General features: G+C 42.9%; 1 protein-coding gene across 1 annotated transcript in view; it reads left to right on the forward strand.

The window, feature by feature from the left end:
* The window catches only part of HERC1 (HECT and RLD domain containing E3 ubiquitin protein ligase family member 1), a 189,617-nt gene that overhangs the window by 59,690 nt on the left and 101,958 nt on the right, over positions 1–27,969 (forward strand). Inside the window, exons 13-21 of the mRNA XM_081094425.1 lie at positions 3,822–3,947; positions 5,112–5,333; positions 12,030–12,182; positions 12,311–12,443; positions 13,757–13,948; positions 16,842–17,063; positions 24,994–25,167; positions 25,900–26,014; positions 26,103–26,223. Of these exons, the coding sequence (XP_080950551.1) occupies positions 3,822–3,947; positions 5,112–5,333; positions 12,030–12,182; positions 12,311–12,443; positions 13,757–13,948; positions 16,842–17,063; positions 24,994–25,167; positions 25,900–26,014; positions 26,103–26,223 (1,458 nt within the window). The remainder of the gene's footprint in view (positions 1–3,821; positions 3,948–5,111; positions 5,334–12,029; positions 12,183–12,310; positions 12,444–13,756; positions 13,949–16,841; positions 17,064–24,993; positions 25,168–25,899; positions 26,015–26,102; positions 26,224–27,969) is intronic.

Below are 27,969 nucleotides of genomic sequence, written 5' to 3' on the forward strand. Positions count from 1 at the left end.
TTATATGTGTTCTCATTGTAAGGCACTGTATTGAAGTTGTCTATTTATAAACATGCCTGTTTTTGAGCACCAGAAAATGAATTTATGAGGACAATGACCTAGTTTATTTTTTATTATGGTAAAATACATAGAATATAAAATTTACCATCTTAACTATTTTTTAAGTGTACAGTTCAGTGGCATGAAATACATTCATAATGTTGTACAGCTATTACCACCATCCATCTCCATAACTTTTCATTTTGTAAAATTGAAATTCTATATCCATGTTTGATAACTTCCCATTTTCCCTCCCTCAAGCTCCTGGCAATTACCATTCTACTTTTTGTCTCTATGACTTGGATATGCTAGGTGTGTCATAAAAGTGGAATCATATACTGTTTGTCTATTCATGACTAGCTTGTTTCATTTATTATAATGTCTTCAAGGTTCACCTGTGTTGTAGCATATGGCAGTGTTTACTTCTTTTTTAAGGCTGGATAACCTTCTGTTTTATGTATATACCACATTTTGCTCACCCATTCATCCATCATATTTATGACCTTAGTTTAGACACTGATTTCTTAGCCAAAGCAAAAGCAACTAAAGAATAAAAGGTAAATTGGACTTCATCAAAATGAAAAACATTTATGCTTCAAAGGACATTATTAAGAAAATAAAAATATAATTTACAGAATGGGAGAAATATTTGTAAATCAGATGTCTGATAAGCTAGTTTTTGAATATGTAAAGGATTCTTACAACTCAACAATAAAAAAGATAACCCAATTTTAAAAAAATGAACAAAGAATCTGAGTAGTTGTGTCTCCAAAGATATAAATATAGTCAATAAAAACATGAAAAAATATACATTGTAAGTCATTAGGGAAATGCAAATAAAAACCACATGAGATATGCTTCATACCCACTAAAAGGCTATAATAAAAAAGACTGACAATGATAAATATTGGTGAGGATGTAGAGAAATTGGAACCCTGGTGGGAATGTAAAATGGAACACCTACTTTGGAAAACAGGTAATCTCTTAGTTACACATAGAGTTACTATGTAATGCAGCAATTCCACACCTAGATCTATACCCATGGAAACTGAAAACATGTCCGTGCAAAAATGTGTACAAGAATGTTTATAGCAATATCTATACTACTAATAAAGGAATATGCAAATTGTCCGGGATGCCATCACAATATAATGACCAAACAGCAGGCTGCTTGGGTCGACAAGGCCAACGGGGGGAGGGTGTTAGTGAGGGATGACCAAATGACTAAACAGCAGGCTGCATGGGGTGACCCGGTTGGCAGGAGGGTTAGTAAGGGACGACCAAACGACTGAACAGCAGGCTGCGAGGGGTGACCAGGTCGGCTGGGGGGGGGGGAGGGGCGGGCAGTTGGGGATGACCAGGCTGGCAGGGAAGGGCAGTTGGGGGCGACCAGGCTGGCAGGGAGGCAGTTGGGGGCGAACAGACCAGCAGGGGAGGGCAGGCAGGGGAGAGCAGTTAGGGGCAAGATCAGGCCAGCATGGGAGGGCAGTTGGGTGTGACAGGTCAGCAGGGGAGGGCAGTTGGGTGCGACCAGGTTGGCAGGGGAGGGCAGTTGGGGGCTACCAGGCCGGCAGGGGAGGGCAGTTGGGGGCCATCAGGCTGGTAGGGGAGGGCTGTTAGGGGCGAGATCAGGCTGGTAGGGTAGGGCAGTTGCGGGGGACCAGGCCAGCAGGGGAGGGCAGTTGGGGGTGATCAGGCTGTCAGGTGAGAGCAGTTGGGGGCAATCGTGCCTGTAGGGGAGGGAAGTTGGGGGCAATCAGGCTGGCAGGGTAGCAGTTAGGTGTCAATCAGGCCAGCAGGGGAGCAGTTAGGGGGCGATCAGGCTGGCAGGCGAGTGGTTAGGAGACAGCAGTCCTGGATTGTGAGAGGGATGTCTGACTGCCAGTTTAGGCATAAACCAGCAGTTGAACATCCCCCAAGGGGTCCCAAATTGGAGAGGGTGCAGGCTGGGCTGAGGGACATCCCCCCCCCCCGTGCACAAATTTTGTGCACCGGGCCTCTAGTTATTTGTAATAGCCAAAAAGTAGAAATAAACAAATGTCTGTTAAATGGTGAATAAATAAAATGTAATATTACTCAGCTATAAAAAGAAATGAAAAACTGACACGTTACAATGTGACTGAACCTAGTAAACAGTATGCTAAGTGAAAAAAGCCATATACAAAAGGCCACATGTTGTATGATTCCATATACATGAAATGTTCAGGGTAAGCAAATTCATAGAGATAGAAAATAGATTAGTTGGTTGTTAGGGGTTTGAGGGAGGGAGAGATGAGGAGTGACTACTAATGGGCTCAGAGTTTCTTTGTTTGGGTGATGACAAAATTTTCTAAAATTAGTGGTGATGGTTATTCAACTCTGAATATACTAAAAACCACTGAATTTCATACTTTCAAAAGGTGAGTCCTGGCCCGTTGGTTCAGTTGGTTGGATCATTGTCCCATGCATCAAAAGGTTGCAAGTTCGATTCCCAATCAGGGCATATACCTAGGTTGTGGGTTCAACCCCCAGTCGGTGCATGTATGGGAGGCAATCAATTGATTTCTCCCCTTTTTTCTCCCCCTCTCTCTCTGAAAATCAATAAAAACATATCCTTGGTTGATAATTTTTTTTTTTAAAAAAAGGTGAATTTAGCCCTGTCGGCATGGCTCAGTGGTTGAGCGTCGACCTGTGAATCAGGAGATCAGGGTTTGATTCCTGGTCAGGGTACATACCCTGGTTTCAGGCTCAATCCCCAGTGGGGGGCATGCAGGAATTTTATGACATGTGACTTACATGTCAGTTTAAAATAAAACAAAAAAGATGGTGATTTTTCTGCTGCAGGGGCATGTCGCTGGGATGTAGGTAGGAGTGTTAACATTAACGTGAAACTGAGAATTTAATATCAGCAATAAGTAGTGAAATATTTTTTTAAAGGTTGATAAGTATTGGAATAAAGTAAAGAAAGTTAACTTAAAAAAAATATCCTTAGAATCGTTTATTTATTCCTTGAGCCTCCTTGGTAGCTACTCTGTGTTAGGAGAGTTCTTAGGAGATGGATTCTCCCAGGGTTTGCATAAGGCTGTTTCTGTTGAGGAATGTTTGTATTCCTTTTTCCTTCTCCCCGAAACTTCTAATAATTTATCTGTTTTCAGCAATCACTGTTGCTGTATTTTGTTTCTTTCTTCTTTAGTGCTATATTTTGAACCAATTGTAGACTTAAGGAAAAGTTGCATAAATAATAGGATTTTCATGTATCTGTCACCCAGCTTCCCCTAATACTAATGTCTTTATATAACCACAGTACAGTGATCAAACCCTAGAAATTTCATTGGCTTAATACTATTAATTAAACTAAAAACCTTATTAGAAATTATATCAGTTTTCCACTAATGTCCTTGTTCTTTTGTAGGATCCTATCTAGGATCCCGTTTTGCATTTAATTGTTATTTCTCCTTAGTCTCCTGCACTCTGTTACAGTTCCTTATCTTTCATAATTGGGACACTTCAGGAGTTTTGCTCAACTTTGCAGAGAGCCTTACGAGGCCCAATGCTGTATTCAACACTAAATATTTGTTGGATGATGATTATTTAGTGGCAAATCGAAAATATGTATTCTGGTCTTCTTAAAGACATTTAAATAAGGACTTGCATGCTTTCTTTTTTCACATAACTTTTATTTAGATTTCCATGATCCACTTTCTGTGATTTCTGTGATCCTAATATCAGTGGATTTAATTTATCTTATTTATTAAAAAGGTAAGAACCAGGCCAATAAATACACTTTTCTTTTTTAATACTAGGTGGTAATTGAAACTCTGTCAGTGGGAGCAACCATGCTATTACCTCCATTACGAGAACGTATGGAGTTACTTCATTCTCTTTTACCCCAAGGACCTGATAGATGGGAAAGCTTATCCAAAGGACAGGTGAGCTTCTGCATGGTATCTAAGTAAACCAGTAATATCACATACAAAGCACAGAGAGAGAAAAATAAAACTAATCGATTGCCTTGTGTTTATGAAATAATAGTGCACTTAACTTGATGGTTCTGGTGAATCCTTGTATTTAATGTTTTCTGCTGGGAGAGTTCCCAGATTTCTAATGAAGGTGAAGTAAATGATAACTTATTAAATTATGGGGGTAATTATTAAAATTATGGCTAATTTTTCCAGTGTTGCTTACACTTTCAAATCAGAGACCTTTTAGTTTATTTGTAATGTACTGAGTTGAAATCAAGGGCATGCACTATTATTGACTCCATGCCCAGAACTTTGTCTGAAATTGCTTACATAAAAAGTAAAAGATGACTATTATGAAAAAGTATTTGATGATATGAGTGTGCTTATTCTTTTCTTTTTTTAATATCTTCTGTACATTAAAGTAAGTACATTTTGCTTAATCAAGTAGAACAATCAATTGTAGAGTTAAACATGTCTGGGGGAAAATGGTACGTCCTTGTAATATATTCACAGGTGCCTTGCAATGAGTATTTTGCATTAGCTTAGGTTTCAGTTACATATTTTAAACGTTAGAATAAATAGTTTCATTGGTAATTCTGTAGAAGAATGTGTAGTATAGTTTATTTGTTGACGTTTCTGACTCCTTTCTATGTACAGTGCTAAAATCATTATGCAGAGTATGCCATTTTAGCTTAGAGTTTTAGGTTTTATAATAAAGAATGGAATAAAACTCTAAGTTGCATTTTCCCAAGTGGTATTAATGGGATAGCTTTTCTTTTTTTAATTTTTCTTTCTTTCTTTCTTTTTTTTTTCAGAGAGAGGAAAAGAGAAAGGTAGGGAGGGAGAAACATCGATGTGAGAGGGAAACATTGAAGAGTTGCCTCCCACATGCGCCCCGACTGGAAACTGAACCTGCTACCTTTTGGTGTATGGGATGATGCTCCAACTCACTGAGCCACACCAGCCAGGGCCAGATAGCTTTTCTTTTGATTACTTATTTGCTAAAAGATTATTGTTAATCAGAATATGAAGTGGATTATTTAGCATCATTAGTATAGTTTTTTTCTGGGATCTTTTTCTAGTGAGTTTTAAGCTAATTCCTATTTTATCAATGGAAATATTTTTCTTTAGAGAATGCAACTGGATATCATTCTGACAAGTTTGCAAGATCATACCCATGTAGCCTCCTTACTTGGCTATAGTTCACCCTCTGATGCTGCTGACCTCTCTTCTGTGTGTACTGGCTACGGAAACCTGCCAGATCAACCTTATGGCACTCAGAGCTGCCATCCAGACACCCATCTAGCTGAAATTTTGATGAAGACTCTCTTAAGGAATTTAGGATTTTATACAGTAAGTTCTTTTTTGTGTGTGGTTAAAATAATAATAATAATAAAGCTCTTATTTTTTTCTTTGTTTTTAGAGGTGGAAGATATCACTTTAAGTCAAGATATTTTGACGTTTAAACACTAATGAAATAAAGCTCTAGATTCCACTCCTCCATAGGGCAAAAACATGTCAAATCTTCTGAAATATTGTGGCTGCCTACTGACTTATAATTGACAATTCCAAAGAGATTTATTTTAGAATTTTACCAAATTTTTTTTTGATGTTAATGAATAAACAGATACAAATAGTCAACAACATTTTGCAAGAGAGGAATAATGAGGATGGGTATAATAATGATTGACTTTACCAGATATAATCTTATAATTAAACAATATGATTGGCACTAACTAAGAATTGGCTGTTCAACTGGAGAAAAGAAGGTGGACACTGTAGCTTTCCCTGTATTAGGGGGCCATTAATTTTTACTTTGTGGTGTTCCTTAGATCCATCTCTTTTTTTCTTTTCATTTCTATAGGTTCTAACTCAGGCCATCAGGACCTAATATTAATAGTAGTGTTATAGCTGTTTTCACTATTGGTGTCTTCTCAGTATCCTACTGCTGGAATAACCTTGTTTTATTAAAAAACAATATTGTATTAAATTAAAACTTTTTCAGACCTTTTATCATTTGGCTTACATACCACTCTTGATCTCCTGCACATGGCATACCTATCTTCTGCTTGCTCTTCTGTCTACCAATCTGTAACTTAAAAACACACACAATCATTATTGTTGAAAGTATCACATATGTCTCCTTTTTCCCTCATTGACCCCCTCTGGTCCACCCCCACCCCCTGCCCCAGACCTTCACCACCCTATTGTCAGTGTCCATGGATTATACATATATGCATACAAGTTCTTTGGTTGATATCTTCCCATCTACCAACCCACCCCCCGCCTTATTTTAGGAATCCTTGCCCAAATAACCCCATCTAACCATAGCATTATAACTGCATACCCTTTAGCAATTTTTAGAGTCAAAATGTACTGTATAACTTAACTTCAACTTGTTTGTGTATCCTTTCACATTGTTTCCTAGACCTCTTCAGTGTCAGGTCTGTATATTCTTTTCCTTCTATATAAGTTTTAGCATTTTGTTCTGCCTACATTAAAAGGTTGTTGACTAGATTAGAGTATAGTTGTTCTTATAAATTATTTTCTCTCAGATTTAAGAATGTAAATTTGACCTGATATTTGACTATAAGTGGAATGGGAAGTGATATATATATATATATATATATATATATATATATATATATATACACACACACACACACACACACACACACATATATATATACACACACACACACACACACACATACATACATACATATATATACATACACACATACCCACTTGTTATTGTCTGAAATTTTTTCCCAAAGTTTTAAGGAACATTTATGCTAAATTAAAGTATTTCCTTTATTATGTCATTAGGGCTAAGGTAGATGTGTATATTATGTGGACATGGCAATAAAATACTACTTTTGGGCTAAAATAATAAATTATCTTAATCTGTTTGGTCTGCTATATCAGTACCCTGGACTGGGTGCCTTATAAAGAACACAAATTTATTAATTAGTTTGCAGATGGGAAATCCAGGACAAAGGCACTGGAGGACTGGGTGGTTTTCTTGCCTGTGTCCTCACACAGGCAAGCTCTCTGTGATCTCTTTTGTAAGGGCATAATCCCATTCATGAGGGCTCTGCCCTCACAACAATTCACCTTCCAAAGATCCTGCTTCCAATTATTAAAATATTTGGGGAGATTAGCCTTCAACATATGAATTTTGAGGGGATACAAACAGTCAGTTTCTCTCTAATAGTGCTTATTTGGGAGCTTATAATGGTGCTTATATTGCAAGGGTCTTAAAATGTTCTGAGATCCTCTTTTGCATATTGTAAACAGACCATATATTATGCATAAAGATGTTCATTGCATTATTAATTATAACCAACTAGAAGCCCAGTGCATGAAATATTGCACGGGTAGGGTCCCTACCAGCTGCGCGCCAGGGCCTCCCTTCCCCTGGCTGCCTGCTGCTGCCGCTGGCCGGGGCCTCCCTTCGCAACCGCCTTAGCCAGGCACTGCCTGCTCACCTGCTCCACCATCCCGCTGCAGTCCTGCTCTTATCAGGGCCCATGTGGGTTGGCAGCACCTCCATTGCCGCCCACTGCCAGCGCTGTGTCGCTGACACCTGCTATGTTCCACGCCACCCCCTGGTGATCAGCGCACGTCTGACTCCTGGTTGGTCAAACTCCCACCCGTAGGGACAATTTTCATATTAGCCTTTTATTATATAGGATAATAAGAAGTTAGAAACAACTGAAATGTCTAAAATATGGGAATGATTAAATTATATGATATATATATATGTATATATATATATATCTCCTATCTAATAAAAGAGAAACATGGTAATTAGCGTACGACTGCTACCCTTCCCATTGGCTAATCAGGGCGATATGCAAATTAACTGCCAGCCAAGATGGCGGCCGGCAGCCAGGCAGCTTGAAACTAACATGAGGCTTGCTTGCTTCAGTGACGGAGGAAACCAACGTTCTCCACCTGCCTTGCCGGCCTCTGAGCCTGCAGTTTAAGAAACATTGTAACAAATATAGAAGCTAAACAAAACCCCAGAAACCAGCTTTCAGCGGGCTGGGATCTCAGAGCTGGAGTTGATACAGAGTTTTGATTATAGAACCTAAACAAACCAGATACCTACTTTCAGCCTCTGAGGCCTCAGAGCTGGAGCCAGAGCTAAACCTGGCCCAGAATAAAAAAAAAGAAAAAGAAAAAAAGGAGCAGTTGGGAGCTTCAGTCCCAGCCTGAAAACAGCCCTCAGCACCTCACCCAGACTGGCCAGGCACCCCAGTGGGAACCCCCACCCTGAAGGGTGTGTGACCAGCTGCAAACAGCCATCATCCCCTCACCCAGGATGGCCAGGCACCCCAGTGGGCACCCCCACCCTGATCCAGGACACCCTTCAGGGCAAACCAGCCAGTCCCCACCCATGCACCAGGCCTCTATTCTATATAGTAAAAGGGTAATATGCCTCCCAGCACCGGGATCAGCAGAGCCGCGAAGCCTCCCGGCACCGGGATCAGTGTGACAGGGGACAGTGCCCAAACCCCCTGATCGCCCTGCGGCTCTGTGTGTGACGGGGCGTGGCCACAACCTCCCTATCCGCCCTGCTCTGTTCCTGACAGGGGAAGGCGTCCCAACCCCCTGTTCGGCCCTGCTCTGTGCCTGATACGGGGAGCTCCCCAACCCCCTGATCACCCTGTGGCTCTGTGTGTGACAGGGTGCAGCGCCCCAACCCCACCCCCACCCCATGGGCCCTGCTCTGTGTGTGATGGGGTAGAGCCATAACCTCCCCATTGGCCCTGCCCTGGGTGTGACAGTGGCAGCGCCCCAACCCCCTGAATCGCCCTGCTCTGTGTGTGACAGGGGGCAGTGCCCCAACTCCCCTATCGGCCGTACTCTGTGAGTGACAGGGGGGAGCTCCTCAACCCCCTGATGGGCCCTGCTCTGTGCATGACAGGGGGGAGCTCCCCAACCCCCTGATTGGCCCTGTTTTGTGTGTGACAGCGGTGAGCTCCCCAACCCCCTGATTGACCCTGCTCTGTGCGTGACAGGGGGGAGCTCCCCAACCCCCTGATCGGCCCTGCTCTGTGCGTGACAGGGTACAGAGCCCCAACCCCCCTGATGAGCCCTGCTCTGTGCGTGACAGGGGGCAGCACCCCAACCCTCTGATTGGCCCTGCTCTGTGCGTGACGGGTTGGCGCCGCAACCTTCCCATCAACCCTGCCTTGAGTGTGACAGGGGGCAGTGCCCCAACCCCCCAATCGGCCCTACCCTGAGCGTGACTGAGGGTGGCATTGCAACCTCCCAATCCGCCCTGCTCTGTGCATGACAGGGGGCGGTGCCCCAACTCCCCAATTGGCCCTGCTCTGAGCCCGACCAGGGGCTGCACCTAGGGATTAGGCCTGCCCTCTGCCACCCAGGAGCAGGCCTAAGCCAGCAGGTCGTTATCTCCCGAGGGGTCCCAGACTGCGAGAGGGCACAAGCCGGGCTGAGGGACCCCCCCTCCCCCCCGAGTGCACAAATTTTTATATGCTCAATGAAATATTATATAACTCAAGTTTTATATACACTAGGGGCCCAGTGCACAAATTTGTGCACCTTTAAAGGAACTGTGGGCCACAAGGCTGCAGTGGGCGCAGGGGCCGGTCTTGCCCCATTCTCCATGCCCCAGCCCGGCCCCTCCCGCTGTGGCCCTTGGTCCCCTCTCTGCCAGCAGCCCAGCTGCCACCACTCTCGTGCTGATGGCACTGGCCTTGCTCACACCTGCTGATGGTGCAGAGCGATTGGGGCCTGCGCCAGCAGCAGGTGCAAGAGGAGCCAGCGCTGTCAATGTGTGTGAGCAGCAATTGCTGCCCCGATTGCCCTTCATGAGCAGGGGGAGGTGGAGAAGCCCTGAGAGGTTGGCAGCCGCCACTCGCACCCGCTGACAGCGCCGAGCGATCGGGACCGGCACCCAGTGGTGGCAGTGCGTGTGAGCAGCGGCTCTGGCGCCGGCTACAGGTGTGAGTGGGGCCATCACCGGCAGCAAGTGCAAGAGGTGGCTGTGGTCCCCGATTGTCCCTCAGGAGCAGGGGGAGGTGGAGAAGTCCTGAGAGGCTGGCAGCCAGCCACTCGCACCTGCTGATGGCACCAAACAATTGGGGCCGGAGCCAGGCACTGGCAGTGGATGAGAACAGCGGCTCTGGTGCCAGTAGTGGATGCGAGTGGAGCTGGTGCCAGCAGCATGTGTGAACGTCTGGTGGGACCACGGCATGTGGGAGCAAGGAATTTTCAGTAACCAGTAGAGGCTCGCCCGGATGACAGTGACCAGTGCACTGGACGGTGGTGCCCCTGCTCACCTGCTCCACCATACTGCCATGGCTGATGCCTGCCATGTTCCACGCTCTGCTGCCTGCTGCTGATGCCTTCCATGTTTTGTGTGCACCCCCTGGTGGTCAGCACACGTCATAGCGAACAGTTCAGTTGTTCCGCTATTCGGTCTATTTGCATAGTAGGGTTTTATATATATAGGTGGTTTATGAAAATGTAGATAATATTTGTGAATTTGTTGGAAAAGAGAAGAGTAAAAATAGAATGAGCAATATTATCAAAAAGTCACAAAAATCAGGAAAGAAATACATCAAAAATGTTAATAGTGATTTTCTTTGGGTGATTGGCTGAATGATGCTTTTAAGTTTTTTAAAATACAGTTTTGGTACTTTCTAAATTTTTTACATTATGCATTTAAAAAAATATTTTAAACTTGAAATAATTTAAAGCTTACACAAGAGTTATAAGAATCATTCAAAGAACTCCGTGTATTCTTTACCCAAATTTGCCTTATCTATCTATCTATCTATCTATTGATCTTTTTCTTCTAAATCATTTGAGGTAAGTTGCAGATGTCATGCTGGCTATTCCTAAGCACTTAAACATGTATTTCTTAAGAAGAAGTACATTCTCTCACATGACAACAGAACATTTATAGAATTCAAGAAATTTAACATTGATGCAGAACTACTATCCTATATAATATCACCCTAATATGCAAATCGACCGAATGGTGGAATGACTGGTCGCTATGAACTGACCACTAGGGGGCAGACACTCAACGTAGGGGCTGCCTCCTGGTGGTCAGTGTGCTCCCACAGGGGAAGTGCTGCTCAGCCAGAAGCTGGGCTCATGGCTGGTGAGCGCAGCGGCAGTGGCGGGAGCCTCTGCGTCAACACTAAGGAGCAGCGAGCTGAGCTGTAGGGAGCAGCAAGCAGGTGGCTGGTAAGGAGAGAGGGGTCCCGGACTGTGAGAGGGCACAGGCTGGGCTGAGGGATCCCCCCACACCCCCAGTGCACAAATTTCATGCACCCGGCCTCTAGTCTAATATATAGTACATATTCAAATTTCTATAATTGTCCCATTAAATTGTCCTTTATAGCAGCTCCCTTTCAATCCAGGATCACATATTATATTTAATTATCATCTCTACTTAGTCCACTTATTTATTTTACTTTTTTTTTTTAATCTTCATCTGAGGACATGCTTCTTAAATTGATTTGAGACAGAGAGGGAGGGAGAGAGAGAGAGATTGAGAGATTGGTTGCCTCCTGTACGCCTGATGACTGGGGAATTGGAACCACAACCTTTTGGTGTATGGGACGGCACTCCAACCAAGTGAGCTACCTGGTCAGTGCTAGTCCACTTATTTCTTTTATAGTCAGAAATAAAATTCCTTTTTAAGAATTGTGATGTTAGAAATTCACAAGCATGTGAAAACAAAAACTTTACAGAAATCTGGAAAACAATAGCATTAAAATGTTGAAATATGTTGTCTTTGGGTACAGTACTGTTTTCCTATTATTTTCTGTATTTTCAAAATTTCTTTGGTGAAATATGTATTGTTTCTTTAATGGAAAAACAAATTGAGATTTTTTGATAAATCTTATCTAATAGCTAATAACAACATAGCAATGATTTAAAAATCTATAATATTGAAGAAAGATGGCAATGGCTTCTTAAATCAGAATAATTTATAGTAGGACCTTACTTTCATTTTCAAGCACTTCATATATGATCTTCATTTATGTATCATTTTAGGATCAAGCATTTGGAGAGCTAGAAAAGAATAGTGATAAATTTCTGCTTGGAACATCATCTTCGGAGAACAGTCAGCCTGCTCATCTTCATGAACTGCTGTGTTCACTGCAGAAACAGCTGCTGGCATTTTGTCACATCAATAACATTAGCGAGGTATTTGATTCTTTGCCTTTTATGGTGATCTCTCAGGGACCTTGAAACTCAGATATTTGGTTAAGCCATGACATTTGTGTACCTTGAATCTTTTAAAGTGTAGTAATTTAGCAACTTTTCCCCCTCAGAATTCAAGCAGTGTGGCATTGCTTCATAAACATCTTCAGCTCTTGTTGCCTCATGCCACAGATATTTATTCACGTTCTGCAAATTTACTCAAAGAAAGTCCTTGGAATGGCAGTGTTGGAGAAAAATTAAGAGGTATGTTTAGAACTAGTTTTCAAATGTAATCAGTGATTATAAAATAAGAGTCCTTAGCCTTTCCAAAGCCTTATGAGGGCCTGAAACCTCTGAGTAGAATAAGGATGATCTTGAATCTCCTTATTGAAAACCCCTTTGATTTGGATTGATTTTGGGGTGATGGTAATAGTGATTGATCTGGTTAATCTTAAAAGAAGCTCTTGGCATGACAGAGGCCTAATTTTAAGATGTTGGATGATATATACTCAAAGTGATTAATATTAAGTGGTATAAAGTGAGATTTTTAATTTGCTATTTCTTTACCTTCAACATTTTCCAGTGTTCCTTTTTTCTTCTTGAAATGCCTTCTTTTCCTTGGGCTTCTGTGTAGTCATAATCTGTTTTTACTCATATATCTCTGGTCACTGTTTTTTGTTGATTCCTATAAACTCCTCTTTCTTGGACATGCCCTTTAATGTGTATGATCCTCTGACTTTTGCCCTAAACCCTTATTTCTCCCTGAATGATCCTATCAGGTCCCATTGCTTTTAACCACCATATGTATGTTGACTCCTGTATCTGCACCTAGCTGAGAACTCCCCTTTTCACATGGGCCTTTCTGTAGTTACCTACTGGTGTCTTTTTTTGTTTGTTTTAAACTAAAATTCAGTATGTCTGTCCAAAACCAATGTACTCTGAGGTTCCCCCACTGAAAAAAGAGACTGCTTACTAGACATTTCCATTGTGCTGTTGCACGGGCATTAAAATTTAATCCATTCAAACTGAACTCATCTCTGAATGATCCACCCAAAATACAATGAAGTATTGAAACAAATGTGATTTAAAACCGATAGTGATAATAAAAAGATAGATGCTTTGAGGTGATGTTAATTTTTTAAAAAGTAAATTCGGTTTAAAAAACATAAAAGGCTTCCCTCACTAAAATGTAAGCACTATGAGGACAGGAATTTTTATGTCTTTTTTTCATGGCTGTATCTCACCTAGAACAGTGCTTGGTATGTTGTATAGGTACTCGGGAAATATTTTTTGAGTAAACCTAAAGAGGATAGATTTGTGAATCAGAAATTCATAATGCATTTTAAGGGAAGGAGTTATAATCTTTTGAATTTCTTGGCATGATGTTACGTATGCTTTCCCACAAAGTGTCTGTTGGTGGCACTCTCTGCAAGTAAGTAAATACTAATATCAAGCCACCTACCAGGTAGGTGTTCAACAAAGAGTTACTGAATTAGTGTATTGTAAGTTAAAATTTATTGGTTTTAAAGTTCGTAACATGTTGAATTGATCCATGTTGAATTTCTTACCCTTCATAGATGTGATATATGTCTCAGCTGCAGGCAGTATGCTCTGCCAGATTGTTAATTCCCTACTGTTACTCCCTGTGTCCGTGGCTCGGCCTTTATTGAGTTACCTCCTCGACTTGTTGCCACCTCTTGATTGCCTTAATAGACTCCTGCCAGCTGCCGCTCTTTTAGAAGACCAAGAGTTACAGTGGCCTCTTCATGGTAAGTAAAGATGGTAAAAGAGCAAATAATGCTTTTGAGAAAAGTTGTTCCTCTTTGCATTCATCAGGTAAATTCTATTTGACACTTGGATATGTTATGTAATGAAAAAGATAAAGTTGTCATCTTCTCAGGGATTATAGTCTAAAGTGGGCTCTTATATGGGAAAACATTACGAAGTTGCTCATATATAATAATGTCATGAGTAGGATGTTTATATGGTCAGCAGGTTTGAATAGTATATTTTACTGATTCTAAGAAACTTTTTTTAACCTAAATTTTGACATGGTTTAAATTAGAATACATGGTACAATGGATGATAGGGAAGCTTTCTTTCCTTTTGTTTCCTTTTCTATAATATTCTTATTAATTTAAGAGAGAAGAAGGAAGAAGAAGAGAGAAACATCTATACTAGAGAGATACATCTATCGGTCACCTCCCATATGCGCCTTGACCTGGGATTGAGCCCACAATCTGGGGATGTGTCCTGACTGGGAATTGAACCAGTGAGCTTTTGGTGCACTGGACAATGCTCAACCGAGTCGCACCAGCCAGGGCAGAAAAGCATTCTTTCATAATTCAGTCAGCAGCATAAGGACACATTTTATAGTCAATAGATGGATTTGATTTTAAAAGTTTTATTTCTTGCCCTAGCTGGTTTGGCTCAGTGGATAGAGCGTTGGCCTGCGGGCTGAAGTGTCCAGGGTTCCATTCCGGTCAAGAGCACATGCCTGGGTTGTGGGCTCGATCCCCAGTAGGGGGTGTGCAGGAGGCAGCTGATCAATGATTCTCTCTCATCATTGATGTTTCTATCTTTCCCTTTCCCTTTCTCTCTGAAATCAATAAAAATACATTTTTAAAAAAGTTTTATTAAGTGCAAAAATTTTTATTTTTAAATCTCTTTGACAGTAAAATATTTTTTATTTTGGTTGGATATATAGATAACTGAATGCAAAAGATGGGAATTGAGAACCTATTTTTCTGTGTTTTCCCTTTTAGATATTTTATAGGAAATAACATTCTGATTTTAGGCAAGGCACTTGAAATCGTTTAATTTATAAAATGCTGATGATTCTGTGTATTTGAATATAGCTTAAAATATCATGTCTAGAAAACAGTGTGTTTTCCCACTGAAGCCTCTGTGTCCTAAGGCTATCAAAGGAGTTTCATTACTACAATTTTAAAACGTTTCAAGTTTAAGTGAGGTCCCATGTTTTGATCTTGGACTAATGCATAAAAAGATCCTAGATTTTAGTCTTGGCTCTCCTAGTAATTTGGCTGTCTGATCTTAGGCAAGTCACTTACAACTTCTTAAAGCCTTTGTTTGTTTCTCCTGGAAAGATTAAGGTTAACAAGATGACATTGAGGGCCTATATTACTTTAACATTGTATGGTTCTGTGACAACTGGATTTAGATGAAGTCAAGTGTCAAGGTTACAGCTGATGTTGATTAGGCTTAATATGGAGCCATTCGAGGTTTACCCTCCCTTTGCAAAAGCATCTCAGAACTTTGCATTAGTTGATTAGGTGTCATTTTATTTTGGATTTCCACATCTGTGTTTACAATTGATATTTTTCTATAATTTTTCTGTGATGCTATTATTGTATTATTTTTACTACCACCATTATACCAACCTCATAATATCAGTTTAGAATCTTCCTCCCCCCCCCCCTTTTTTTCTGAAATAATTTGTGTAAGATAGGGATTATCTTTTCTTGAGGTTTAGAAGACTTTATAAAACTATCTGTGCCTGGTTTTTTTAGATAGACTTTGGCTATTAGTTTTCTTTCTTAGAGGTTTTGTTCTCTTTCAGCTTTTTGTTTTTTTATCAAGCCCATTTTGGAAATTGATTTTTTTCCAGAAAATATCATTTGTTGGTTTTCATTTATTTATATAAAATTGTTCATAATATTTACTCATGATTTCTTAAAATCTCTGTTGTTAAATCCTCTTGTGTATTCCTAATTAAAAAACATTTTTAAAAAATCCTTACCCAAGGATATGTTTCTATTGATTTTTAGACAGAAAATCAATAGGAGGGGAGAGGGAGAAGGAGAGGGAGAGTGAGTGAGAGAGAGAGAAACATTGGTATGAGAGAGGAACATCAATCAATTGCCTCCTGTATGCACCCTGACCAGGGATCAAACCCGCAACCTGCCCGGGAATTGAACCTTCAACTTTTTGGTGTATGGGATGATGCTCCAACCAACTGAGGCACACTGGCAGGGCTTTTATTCCTGATTTTTGAATTTTTTAAAGATTACTTTTTTAGAGATTTATGCATCTTTATTAGTCTTTTCAAATAACCAATTTTGGATTTATTGATCTGGTTTCTCCCCTCTCCCCACTAATCCCCCCTACACACAATTTCACTGGTATCTGTTTTTATCTTTATTGCTAAGTTTTATCTTTATGGTATAGTTTTTTGTTTTTTTGTTTTTTTAATGTGAAGAACTGTTGAAAGCAAATGTACAAAAAGAAAGCATGGGTCTGGATCTTAGTATAATTCTCAATTCAAGCTTTAAAGGTATTAATACTAAATGTAATTTTACTAAATCAACCTTGTTTTGATTTTGGATGGATGAGTTGTTTCAAGTACTCTTATGGTAAAATTTGATCTGGATAATGAAAAGTAGGAATAGAATCCTTTGGGTTAATTCTGTCATATACTATTTTAATGTTTATCTTAAAATTAATAATTTTACAAAGGAAAATTTTGATAAGTATAACTTATCTGAATGTTTTAAATTAGTAAAGGAAATATATACAGAAAGTGTTATAATTTCTTTTCATTATAAGATTATTTTGCTTCAACGTCTTATTATAATGCAAGAGAAAGCTTGAGAATCTTGAATACCTGATAAGGACACAATTACTAATGATTTTTGTCTTCAGGAGGGCCAGAACTGATCGATCCTGCTGGCGTGCCATTACCTCAGCCAGCCCAGTCCTGGGTGTGGCTTGTGGATCTGGAAAGAACAATTGCTCTCCTTATTGGGCGATGTCTTGGTGGCATGCTTCAGGGCTCCCCTGTGTCTCCGGAGGAACAGGACACTGCTTATTGGATGAAAACACCACTTTTTAGTGACGGTGTAGAAATGGACACCCCTCAGTTAGGTAATGTGCTTTTTCACAACATTTAAAATATATAGTTATGTTTGTACCTCCATTGGAGATTTCATTTATTCTGGATTTGCTGAATAGAAAACTGATAGGAAACTAAAGTGGCATTTGTAGGGTAGGGGATCTGAGACTATAAATTGGAGCTCTGAGAAAAACAGTTAAATCCTGCAGCATTGTGTAGTGAAAAGAGCCTTTAAAATAGGAAAATGAAGGCCTACTCCTATTCTGTCATTATTTATCACTCATTTGGAGCAACTTATCTAATCCATAAAAATGGGAAAATTCTTGATTAATTGTCTTCTGGGGTTTAGAGGTTATGAAACTGCTTCATAGAATATAAAGCTTTGTAAGTTTACCACCATGACTTACCAGTGCTTGGTTTTCAAACACCTCTCAGATGTGAATGGCAGTCCTCCTCCTCCTTGCCGGTCCTGCTTTCATGTTGTTGTTACCTTGTGTGATTCTTCATTTATTTCCTCCTTATTTATGGTATCTTTGGAGATTCCTTTGTTCTGCCTCATCTTCTACTTGTCTACTTTGCTGGGAAGCTACCTCTCTGACTGACTGTCTGAACATAAGAATTTCTCCAGTTCCTAAACAGATAATCTAGTTGTTTATCTAGGATAGGTCCTTTAATTAATGTCTCTGGGTTTCTAATTTTAATCCTTAAAATAATGAGTTAGATTAGAAAGCCTACATGGTCGTATTAGATCTAAAGTTCATTATCTAAATACTAGAGGCCCGGTGCACAAAAATTTGTGCACTCGGGGGGGACGGTAGGGTCCCTCAGCCTGGCCTGTGCCCTCTCGCAGTCTGGGACCCCTCGGGAGATAATGCCCTGCTGGCTTAGGCCCGCTCCTGGGTGGCAGAGGGCAGGCCCAATCCCTAGGTGCAGCCCCTGGTTGGGCTCAGAGCAGGGCCGATTGGGGAGTTGGGGCGCTGCCCCCTGTCATGCACAGAGCAGGGCGGATCGGGAGGTTGCAATGCCACCCTCAGTACGCTCAGGGTAGGGCCGATTGGGGGGTTGGGGCACCGCCCCCTGTTACACTCAAGGCAGGGTTGATGGGAAGGTTGCGGCGCCACCCCGTCATGCACAGAGCAGGGCCAATCAGAGGGTTGGGGCGCTGCCCCATGTCACGCACAGAGCAGGGCCAATCAGGGGGTTGGGGAGCTCCCCCCTGTCATGCACAGAGCAGGGCTGATCAGGGGGTTGAGGAGCTCCCCCCTGTCACTCACAGAGTAGGGCCTATAGGGGAGTTGGGGCACCACCCCCTGTCACACTCAGGGCAGGGCGGATCGGGGGTTGGGGCGCCGCCCTCTATCACCCACAGAGCAGGGCCGATCAGGGGGTTGGGGCGCCGCCACTCTCACACTCAGGGCAGGGCCGATGGGGGAGGTTATGGCTCTACCCCGTCACACAGAGCAGGGCCCGTGGGGAGGGTTGGGGGGGGGGGTTGGGGCACCGCACCCTGTCACACACAGAGCAGGGCCGATCAGGGGGTTGAGGTGCCGCACCCTGTCACACACAGAGCCGCAGGGTGATCAGGGGGTTGGGGAGCTCCCCCCTATCAGGCACAGAGCAGGGCTGATCAGGGGGTTGGGGCGCCTTCCCCTGTCAGGACCAGAGCAGGGCGGATAGGGAGGTAGTGGCCCCGCCCCCTGTCACACACAGAGCCGCAGGGCGATCAGGGGGTTTGGGCGCTGCCCCGTCACGCTGATTCCGGTGCCGGGAGGCCTCTCGGCTCCGCTGATCCTGGTGCTGGGAGGCATATTACCCTTTTACTATATAGAATAGAGGCCTGGTGCATGGGTGGGGCTGACTGGTTTGCCCTGAAGGGTGTCCTGGATCAGGGTGGGGGTTCCCACTGGGGTGCCTGGCCAGTCTGGGTGAGGGGCTGAGGGCTGTTTTCAGGCCGACTGAAGCTCCGAACTCCTCCTTTTTTTCTTTTTCTTTTTTATTCTGAGCTAGCTTTAGCTCTGAGGCTCCAGCTCTTAGGCCTCCGCTGCTGAAAGAAGGTATCTGGTTTGTTTCAGTTCTATAATCGAAACAATGTATAACTCCAGCTCTGAGATCCCGGGCTCGCTGAAAGCAGGTTTCTGGAGTTTTGTTTAGCTTCTATATTTGTTACAATGTTTCTTAAACTGCAGGCTCAGAGGCCGGCAAGGCAGGTGGGGAACGTTGGTTTCCTCTGTCAAGCAAGCAAGCCTCATGTTAGTTTCAAGCTGCCTGGCTGCCGGCCACCATCTTGGCTGGCAGTTAATTTGCATATCTCACTGATTAGCCCATGGGAAGGGTAGCGGTCGTATGCTAATTACCATGTTTCTCTTTTATTAGATAGGATATAAAAGGCTAAGTGTCCGTCCTTTCGTCCATCTGACTGGTAGCTATGACGCACACTGATCACCAGGGGGCGGACACTCAATGCAGGAGCTGCTGTGAAGTGCATGGGCCACCTATACTAATAAAAGGGTGATATGCTAATTAGACCAGATATCTTCCAGACATTCTTCTGTACGTCCTTCTGGACAAAGCCACAATGGCGGGGACTGAGGCAGAAGCGGTTAGGGGCGATCAGGCCAGCAGGGGAGAACAGTTAGGGGTGATCAGGCAGGCAGGCAGAGTGGTAAGGGGCGATCAGGCAGGCAGGCAGTGGTTAGTGGCGATCAGGCAGGCAGGCAGAGAGGTTAGGGGCAATCAGGCAGTCAGGCAGAGTGGTTAGAGGTGATCAGGCAGGCAGGCAGGTGAGCGGTTAGGAGCCAGCAGTCCCGCAGGGATCGGACATCCCCTGCGGGGTCCTAGATTAGAGAGGGTGCAGGCCGGGCTGAAGGACACCCCCCCCCCCCCGCACGAATTTTGTGCACCAGGCCTCTAGTTTAAAAATAAACAACACCATGGACTTGGCACTGACAAAACCAGCACTCTGCTTCCCCCAAGTAGGACACAGGCCCTGCACCACCCCAGAGCGACACCCTACCAAATTTCAGCCAATGCTCCCAAGACCCCATGGTGCAAAATGTGGCCCACAGCCCAGCCCAGCCCAGAAACGGTCGCTGTGGGCACCAAGTAATGACATCGCATAGCAATGCCTGGCCTCTTCTCCCTAGCAACTAGTCTCCTTGGAGTTTCTTCAGCCCAGGAACCCGACTTGCTTTATACCCAGGTGCAGACATTTTACAGTTTATCCAAATGTCTGTGAAGCATTTTCCTGTGCCTCATCTCATTTGATCTTCAATAGTCCTGGAGTACGTAGATAGGAGACTCAGTAGAATCCTATTTTCTTTTTATTAGCTGGAAAACGGAGATTTAGAAAAATGTAGAAACTTGACCCGACTGGAAAGAAGTAAGAAATGGTGGAACTTGAAAATGACTTCAGGTTTTCTCACTGTGCAGAATATAGTCAAACACTGCTGCAGTTAAATATTTTACCCTTTGTTCTCCCTGCATGATCTACAATAATAATCTGCTTCATGTTGATATTTACTGCTGTGTTGCTGACAATTACCTGAGAGAGAAGTTGGGGTGCTTCACTAGGCTGGAAAAAGTTTAGCTAAATCAGAAAACAGGTCTAATTAAGCAAGTTTATCCTATATAATAAAGAGGGAATTTGCAAATTGACTGTCACGCCCTCACAAAGATGGCGGCGCACATAGTGGATGGAGGGGTGTGGGGGTTTCCGTAACACAAGGTGACTGCACCCACAGTGGAGGCCGAGTTCCTGTAATGAGCCTTAATGAGCAATCAGCAGGGACCTGAGGCCGTGCCCCCTGCCTGGTGGGTCTTGACAGGGGACCTCAGGCCATGCCCCCCTGCCCTGCAGGGCTTGACGGGTGACCTCAAGGTGCGTCCCCCAGCTGGTCCTGGGCCAGGGGACCTCAGACTGTGACCTCCTGCCCAGGGGGCATGATGGGGGACCTGAGGCTGCGCCTCCCTCCTGGTGCCGGGCCAGGGGACCTGAGGCTGTGCCCCCTGTCTGGTGAGGCTTGACGGGGATCTTAGACTGCACCCCCAGCCTGGCTTGATGGGGGATCTCAGGCTGTGTCCCCCACCCAGCGGGGCTTGATGGGGGACCTCAAGGCGTGACTCCTGGCCTGGGATAGGGACCTCAAGCCGCACTCCTCTCCCCGGCACTGGGCCAAGGGACCTCAGGCCGTGCCCCTTACCCCGGTGCCAGGCCAGGGGACCTCAGGCTGCACCCCCACCTGGCGCCGGGCCAGGTGACCTGGGGCTTGACAAGGGTGGGACCGGCCAGGTCTGGATCTAGCCCAATGGGGGTGGGGCCAGCCAGGTCTGGGTCTTTCGCGATTTTGAGGCACACCTGGGTGGGTGGGGACTTGACTCTGGGTCCCGTGGTGTGCCCCAGACTCTGACAGGAGGAAGATTTTCATATACATTTTACTAATTTTCTTTCATCTCTGACACTTCTATTATAGACAAAGGGCAAATAGCAATATTAAAATATTTCCTCTAATCCCCTTTTAATGTGCACGAATTTTGTGCACCAGGCCACTAGTTATTCTATATATTAAAAGAGAAACAAGCCACACCCATAAGCCACACCCACCAGCCAATCAAGAGTGAGTATGCAAATTAACCCAACTAAGATGGCGGTGGCCATGGAGCGAGCAGGAGGCTTGGGTTGCCCCCAGTGATGGAGAAAGCCAAGTTTCCCGCCTGTCCTGGCCAGCCCTGAGCTCTGCTCAAGGCTACAAAGTTTCAATGATAGAAGATAAATAAATCCTGGGAAGAAAAAAAAGGAGAGGCTGGGAGCTTGGGTCGCCGGGGGGCATGGCCAAGCCTGAAAATGGCCATCAGCGCCTCACCTAGGTCAGCCGGGCACCCCAGTGGGGACCCCCACCCTGAAGGGGGTGTGGCCAGCCTGAAAACAGCCCTCAGCCCCTCACCCAGGCTGTCCAGACACCCCAGCGGGACCCCCACCCTGGTCCGGGACACCCTTCAGGGCAAATCACCCAGCCCCCACCCGTGCACCAGGTCTCTATCCTATATAATAAAACCCTAATATGCAAATTGACCAAATGGTGGAATGACCAGTCTCTATGCATGCACTGACTACCAGGGGGCAGACACTCAATGCAGGAGCTGCCCCCTGGTGGTCAGTGCACTCCCCCAGAGGGTGCACCACCCAGCCAGAAGCTGGGCTCACGGCTGGCAAGCGCAGCAGTGGTGGCAGGAGCCTCTCCTGCCTCCACAGCAGCACTAAGGACCCCTCAGGGGATGTCTGACTGCCAGCTTAGGCCCAGGTCTAAGCCAGCAAGCAGACATCCCCCCAGGGGTCCTGGACTGCAAGGGCTGAGGGACCCTTCCCACTCCAGTGCACGAATGTCATGCACTGAGCCTCTAGTATATTCATAATTTTATTTATGAACCAGAAGGTGAGTTTGGCCATGGCCGATGAATGCTAGACTAGTACTTTATGATACATGTATCAAAAAAAAAAGTAAAATCATAGTTTTTCAAGCAATATTTAACATCATAAAGATGGTTACAGTACTATCAGTGTTTAACTCTGTTAACCCCAGATGTCCTCCTTGGACAAAAGTATATCTCTACCTTTCTCATATTTCTGTTATATTTACTTTAACTGGCCTTTAGTATGAATAAAATCACTTTTCATTTCTTTTTTTTTTTCTTTTCATTGAACTTACTAGAGGCCTGGTGCACAAAAATGTGTGCACTTGGGGGGTCCCTCAGCCCGGCCTGTGCCCTTTCGCAGTCTGGGACCCCTTGGGGGATGTCCACCTGCTGGCTTAGGCCCGCTTCCCAGGGGATTGGGCCTCAGCTGGCAGTCAGACATCCCTCTGGCAACCCAGGAGCCCTCGGGGGATGTCCACTTGCCAGCGGGGAGCAGGTCTAAGCTGTAGTTGGACATCCTTAGCGCTGCTAAAGAGGCGGGAGAGGCTCCCGCCACCACTGCTGTGCTGGCAACCATCAGCCTGGCTTGTGGCTGAGCAGAGCTCCCCCCTGTGGGAGCGCACTGACCACCAGGGGGCAGCTCCTGCATTGAGTGTCTGCCCCCTGGTGGTCAGTGTGTGTCATAGTGACCAGTCATTCCCAGTCATTCTGCTGTTAGGGTCAATTTGCATATTACCCTTTTATTATATAGGGCAGAGGCCTGGTGCACAGGTGGGGGCCAGCTGGTTTGCCCTGAAGGGTGTCCCGGATCAGGGTGGGGGTCCCCACTGGGGTGCCTGGCCAGCCTGCGTGAGGGGCTAATGGCTATTTTTAGGCTGGTCAAGCCCCCCAGTGGGGACCCTCATCCCATGGGGGTGTGGCCAGAGTGGTTGAGGGGCTGAGGGCTGTTTTCTGGCTGGCCACACTTCCTTCAGGGTTGGGGGCCCCACTGGGGTGTCTGGGTGAAGGGCTGAGGGCCGTTTTCAGGCTGGCCATAGTCCCTTTAGGGTGGTGGTGGGGTCCCACTGGGGTGCCTGGCCAGCCTGAGTGTGGGGCTGAGGGCTATTTTCAGGCTGGCCACGCCCACAGGCTGGAAGCAGGTATCTGGGATTTATTTAACTTCTATCATTGAAACTTTATAGTGTTGGTCTGGCTGGAGCCTGGGTTGCCCTTGGCAACTGAGGCTCCCAGTGCCTCCTTGAGTGGAGGCCCTGCCAGCTGGAAGCAGGTATCTGGGATTTATTTATCTTCTATAATTGAAACTTTGTAGCCTTGAGCAGAGCTCAGGGCTGGCCAGGGCAGGCGGGAAGCTTGGCTTACTCCATCGCCGGGGGCAACCCAAGCCTCCTGCTCGCTCCAGCTCCGTGGCCACTGCCATCTTTGTGATGGAGTGATGGAATGACAGTGAGGAAGTGATGGTTAACTTGCATATTACTCTTTTATTAGATAGGATTGGGGTGACACTGGCTAACAAAATTTTACAGGTTTCAGGTGCTCAATTCTACAACACATCATCTGTACACTATATTGTATGTTTCCCACCTCAAGTCAATTTATCCCCCCTATAGCCTTTTCCACCTTCCCCTGACGATTTCCACACTGTTGTCTATGTCCATAAATGTTTTCTCTCTTCTTTTTCTTTTTTGCTCAATCTCTCTACCTCTGCCCATAGGTAACTCCCCCCCACCCATAGGACAACTGTCAGTCTGCTTTCTCTCTATGAGTCTGTCTCTATTTTGCTTGTTGGTTCATTTGTACATTGGATTCCACATATGAATGAAAAATCATATTATACTTGTCTTTCTCTGACTGGCTTATTTCAGTTTTAGTTTTCATGTTACTTTTGAAATTATAATAGATCATAATTGATCTATTAAAATATTACATTTTATGTTTAAATACTTGCATATATTAAGAAAGGGTATTTGTCCTTTGTAAAATTGTAAATATATGATTATTCAATTTTATTATGGGTTACATTGACTTGGTATTAGCTCAAGAACCTGGCTATCATTTAGAGAATTGTTTTATTTGTTTTTTAAATGGAAAATTAATTCAGAATATCAAATGTCCCATTGAAAAGTTAGGAACCACCTGAACAAATGTTTATGGTATCACTGATCTCTCTTGAATCATACGTAAGTCTAGAAAAAAGAAAAAAATTATCTTCTAATCTCTTTCCCAGTGGTCACATGTTTCTCAAAAAGGATGTAATTACATTTTGAACAAGAGTGTTCTTTGTTGTATATGACAGTGGTGCAGGTGTAGGCTCCCCACATACTAATATGCCAGACCTCTTCCCTGGAGTGTTACATCTAGTCACACATCCTTTTGGAGCAGATGGAAGAGGGATACTACCTGCAGTTGAGAAACATTAAAGAACTTTGTAGCACCTACTTAAACGAGTTTGAAATGTATCATTTTATATGCATTAAGTAAATGTGGTAAGATTTTGTTTGTGGCACCAAAATGTATGAGGTTTAAAATGAATAACCTGAATAATTTTCTTTTTAGATAAATGTATGAGTTGCCTATTAGAGGTAGCTCTTTCAGGAAATGAAGAACAGAAACCTTTTGACTACAAATTGCGACCTGAAATTGCTGTCTTTGTAGACTTGGCATTGGGTTGTTCAAAAGAGCCTGCACGAAGCCTTTGGATCAGCATGCAGGATTATGCTGTTAGTAAAGGTAAGATGAAGAGAATAAAGGGGATAAATATGTAGCTAGCTCATAATACTATGTATGTGTGATACATGTAAATAGAAGATCATAGGCTTCTCCCTGTACTTTTTTTTTATAGAAAAGGGTATTTTAGAAATGACATTTTTTAAAAATTTATTTTCCCTCTTTGTGAAAAATACCCTTGAGTTTTTTTTAAATTTATTTTATTTTAAATCTTTATTGTTGAAAGTATTACATATGTCCCCCTTTTTTTTCTCCCATTGACCGTTTGTAGCCCGCCCCCACCCCTGGCCTCCACCATCCTATTGTCTATATCCATGGGTTATGCATATATGCATACAAGTTCTTTGGTTAATCTTTCCCAGGCCCCCCCTTCTCCCCCACCTTCCCTCGGAGATCCGTCATTCTGTTGCATGACTCCATGCCTCTGGATCTATTTTTTTCATCAGTTTATTTTGTTCATCAGATTCCACATATAAGTGAGATCATGTGATACTTGTCTTTCTCATTGGTTTATTTTGCATAGCATAATAATCTCCAGGTGCCTCCATGTTGAGGGACTCAGTTTTGTTTACTGCTGTATGTCTAGCACACAGAACAGTGTGTGGGATCTAGGAGGTGTACTTGTTAAGTAAGTGTGTAGAAAAATGACATTCAGATGTGGGATTACTAAAACTATGACCTCTGAACTGTTTTCTGAGCCCTTTTAAATGTTTAATACATCATTTTTATTTTCAGATTGGGACAGTGCAACTTTAAGTAATGAATCACTCTTGGACACTGTGTCTAGATTTGTTCTTGCAGCTCTTCTGAAACACACAAATTTACTTAGTCAAGCATGTGGAGAAAGCCGGCAAGTAACTTAAAACTATCTTCTGACAAATATTTGCTCTCATGATGCTAGAAATTAGGTAACTTTTCTATTTTGGTTCTTTATTTAGATATCAACCTGGTAAAAGCTTATCAGAAGTGTACCGTTGTGTGTACAAAGTTCGAAGTCGTTTACTTGCTTGCAAGAACCTTGAACTTATTCAGACCAGGTCATCATCACGAGACAGATGGGTAAAGTTTGAAATTAGTTAATTTCTGTGTTTTTCTGCAAGCTGTGAGAGATAGCTAATTATTGATTTATGTCAGGAAAAGAAAAATGCCTTGCTTATTGCAGATGTACAATTAAATATTGAGCAGTTCTTTTTCTAGTGAAAAAAAAATTGGACAAGTAAAAGATTTGGGGATTATTTAACTCCATATTTATCAAGTATGATATGGCTGCTAAGAAAGTTTATATATTCTTAGGCTATATAAATTATTTAACGAATTGTTTAATCATGAAATATTATTCCTTTATTTTATGCTGATCAGACCACATTTGAATTGTCATTTAATTTGGGGTACCATAATTTATGAGGGACATTAACAAACTACCTTGGATTAGTGAAAGGTCCAAAAATCATACCGAAGTGAAAGAAATGGGAGGCACAGGATAACTACCTCAAAAATACTGGGCACAGGTAGGATCCAAGGGTAATAATTTTATGGTGAATCGTTGCTAGCTGAATGTAAGGAAAACAACCTTCTATGTTAGGGTTATGTACTATTGGGTGTAAAGATTGAAACCTCTTATTAAGGATGTTCCAGAAGTAATTCATGCATCAAAAATGAGATGATTTTTAAAGTACTTGGTAATCCTGATAACATGACTTTGTAGTTATAAGTATAAGCCTGTATAATACATCAACTTCAGAAATGCTTACTTTGAAAGTTTATACAGTAGATGTTTTGCACTGTACTCTTTAGATCTTAGATTTTAAAAATCAAACTCTATCTCTACATTTCTATTACAGTATTCTTTTAGCCTGCCCTTATTTAATATTTTGGATCTGACTATTTGATAGTGACCTTGAAATTCTATGAAATATATTAATTTGTCATTTTGTTGAGCCTCATATTTGAAAGTCACATATATAGTGATAATGATTTATGTACTGTGTGAGACTGACATTGCTCAGTATCTCCATCTCAGTGAAATTCTTAAGTTATTTACTGGCCATAAATCATAAAATAACTTTTGTTATGCGTTAAAGGATATCATTAAAATCTTTATTTGTGCTTTGTACTTATATTGGTGTGGGAACAGATGTACTATTATGATACGTGTGCCTCTCTTGGCACCTGTTTTAAGGATTCTTTCCTCTAGATGACTTCTAGATAGCACAACCACCATGGGAAATAAAATTAACATTGTTCTTACCAGATTTCTAATTTTTGGTTTCTTCAGGGGCAAACAGAGTAAAGAAAAAACTAAAAATAATACTGTTTGAAGAATTGAAATTTGCTGAGAGAGTAGAATTTAAATGTTCTCACCAAAAAAAAAGTTAAAAATACTGTTTTAAATTAGAATTATTAAACATTTATACAAAGTAATAATATATATAACTTAAGGGGAGACTGAATGGAATCAAAATTATATTTTTTAAGTACCTTTTATTCTTGGTGTCAACTCATTTTAAGTTGCAGAACTATAGTTTACAGCTGAATAACAATAGAAATGTCAATTTATAGCATGACATTTTTTATTTTTTTATTTTTATTGATTTCAGAAAGGAAGGGAGTGGGTGAGAGAGATAGCAACATCAATGATGAGAGAGAATCAGTGATCGGCTGTCTCCTGCATGCCCCACACTGGGGATCAAGCCCGAAACCTGGGCATGTGCCCTGACCAGGAATCGAACCGTGACCTCCTGGTTCATAGGTCGATGCTCAATCATTGAGCCATGCTGGCCAGGCTATAGCATGGCATTTTAATAA

Source organism: Myotis nattereri (genome assembly GCF_964212035.1).
Source record: "Myotis nattereri genome assembly, chromosome: 1".
Lineage (NCBI taxonomy): Eukaryota > Metazoa > Chordata > Mammalia > Chiroptera > Vespertilionidae > Myotis > Myotis nattereri.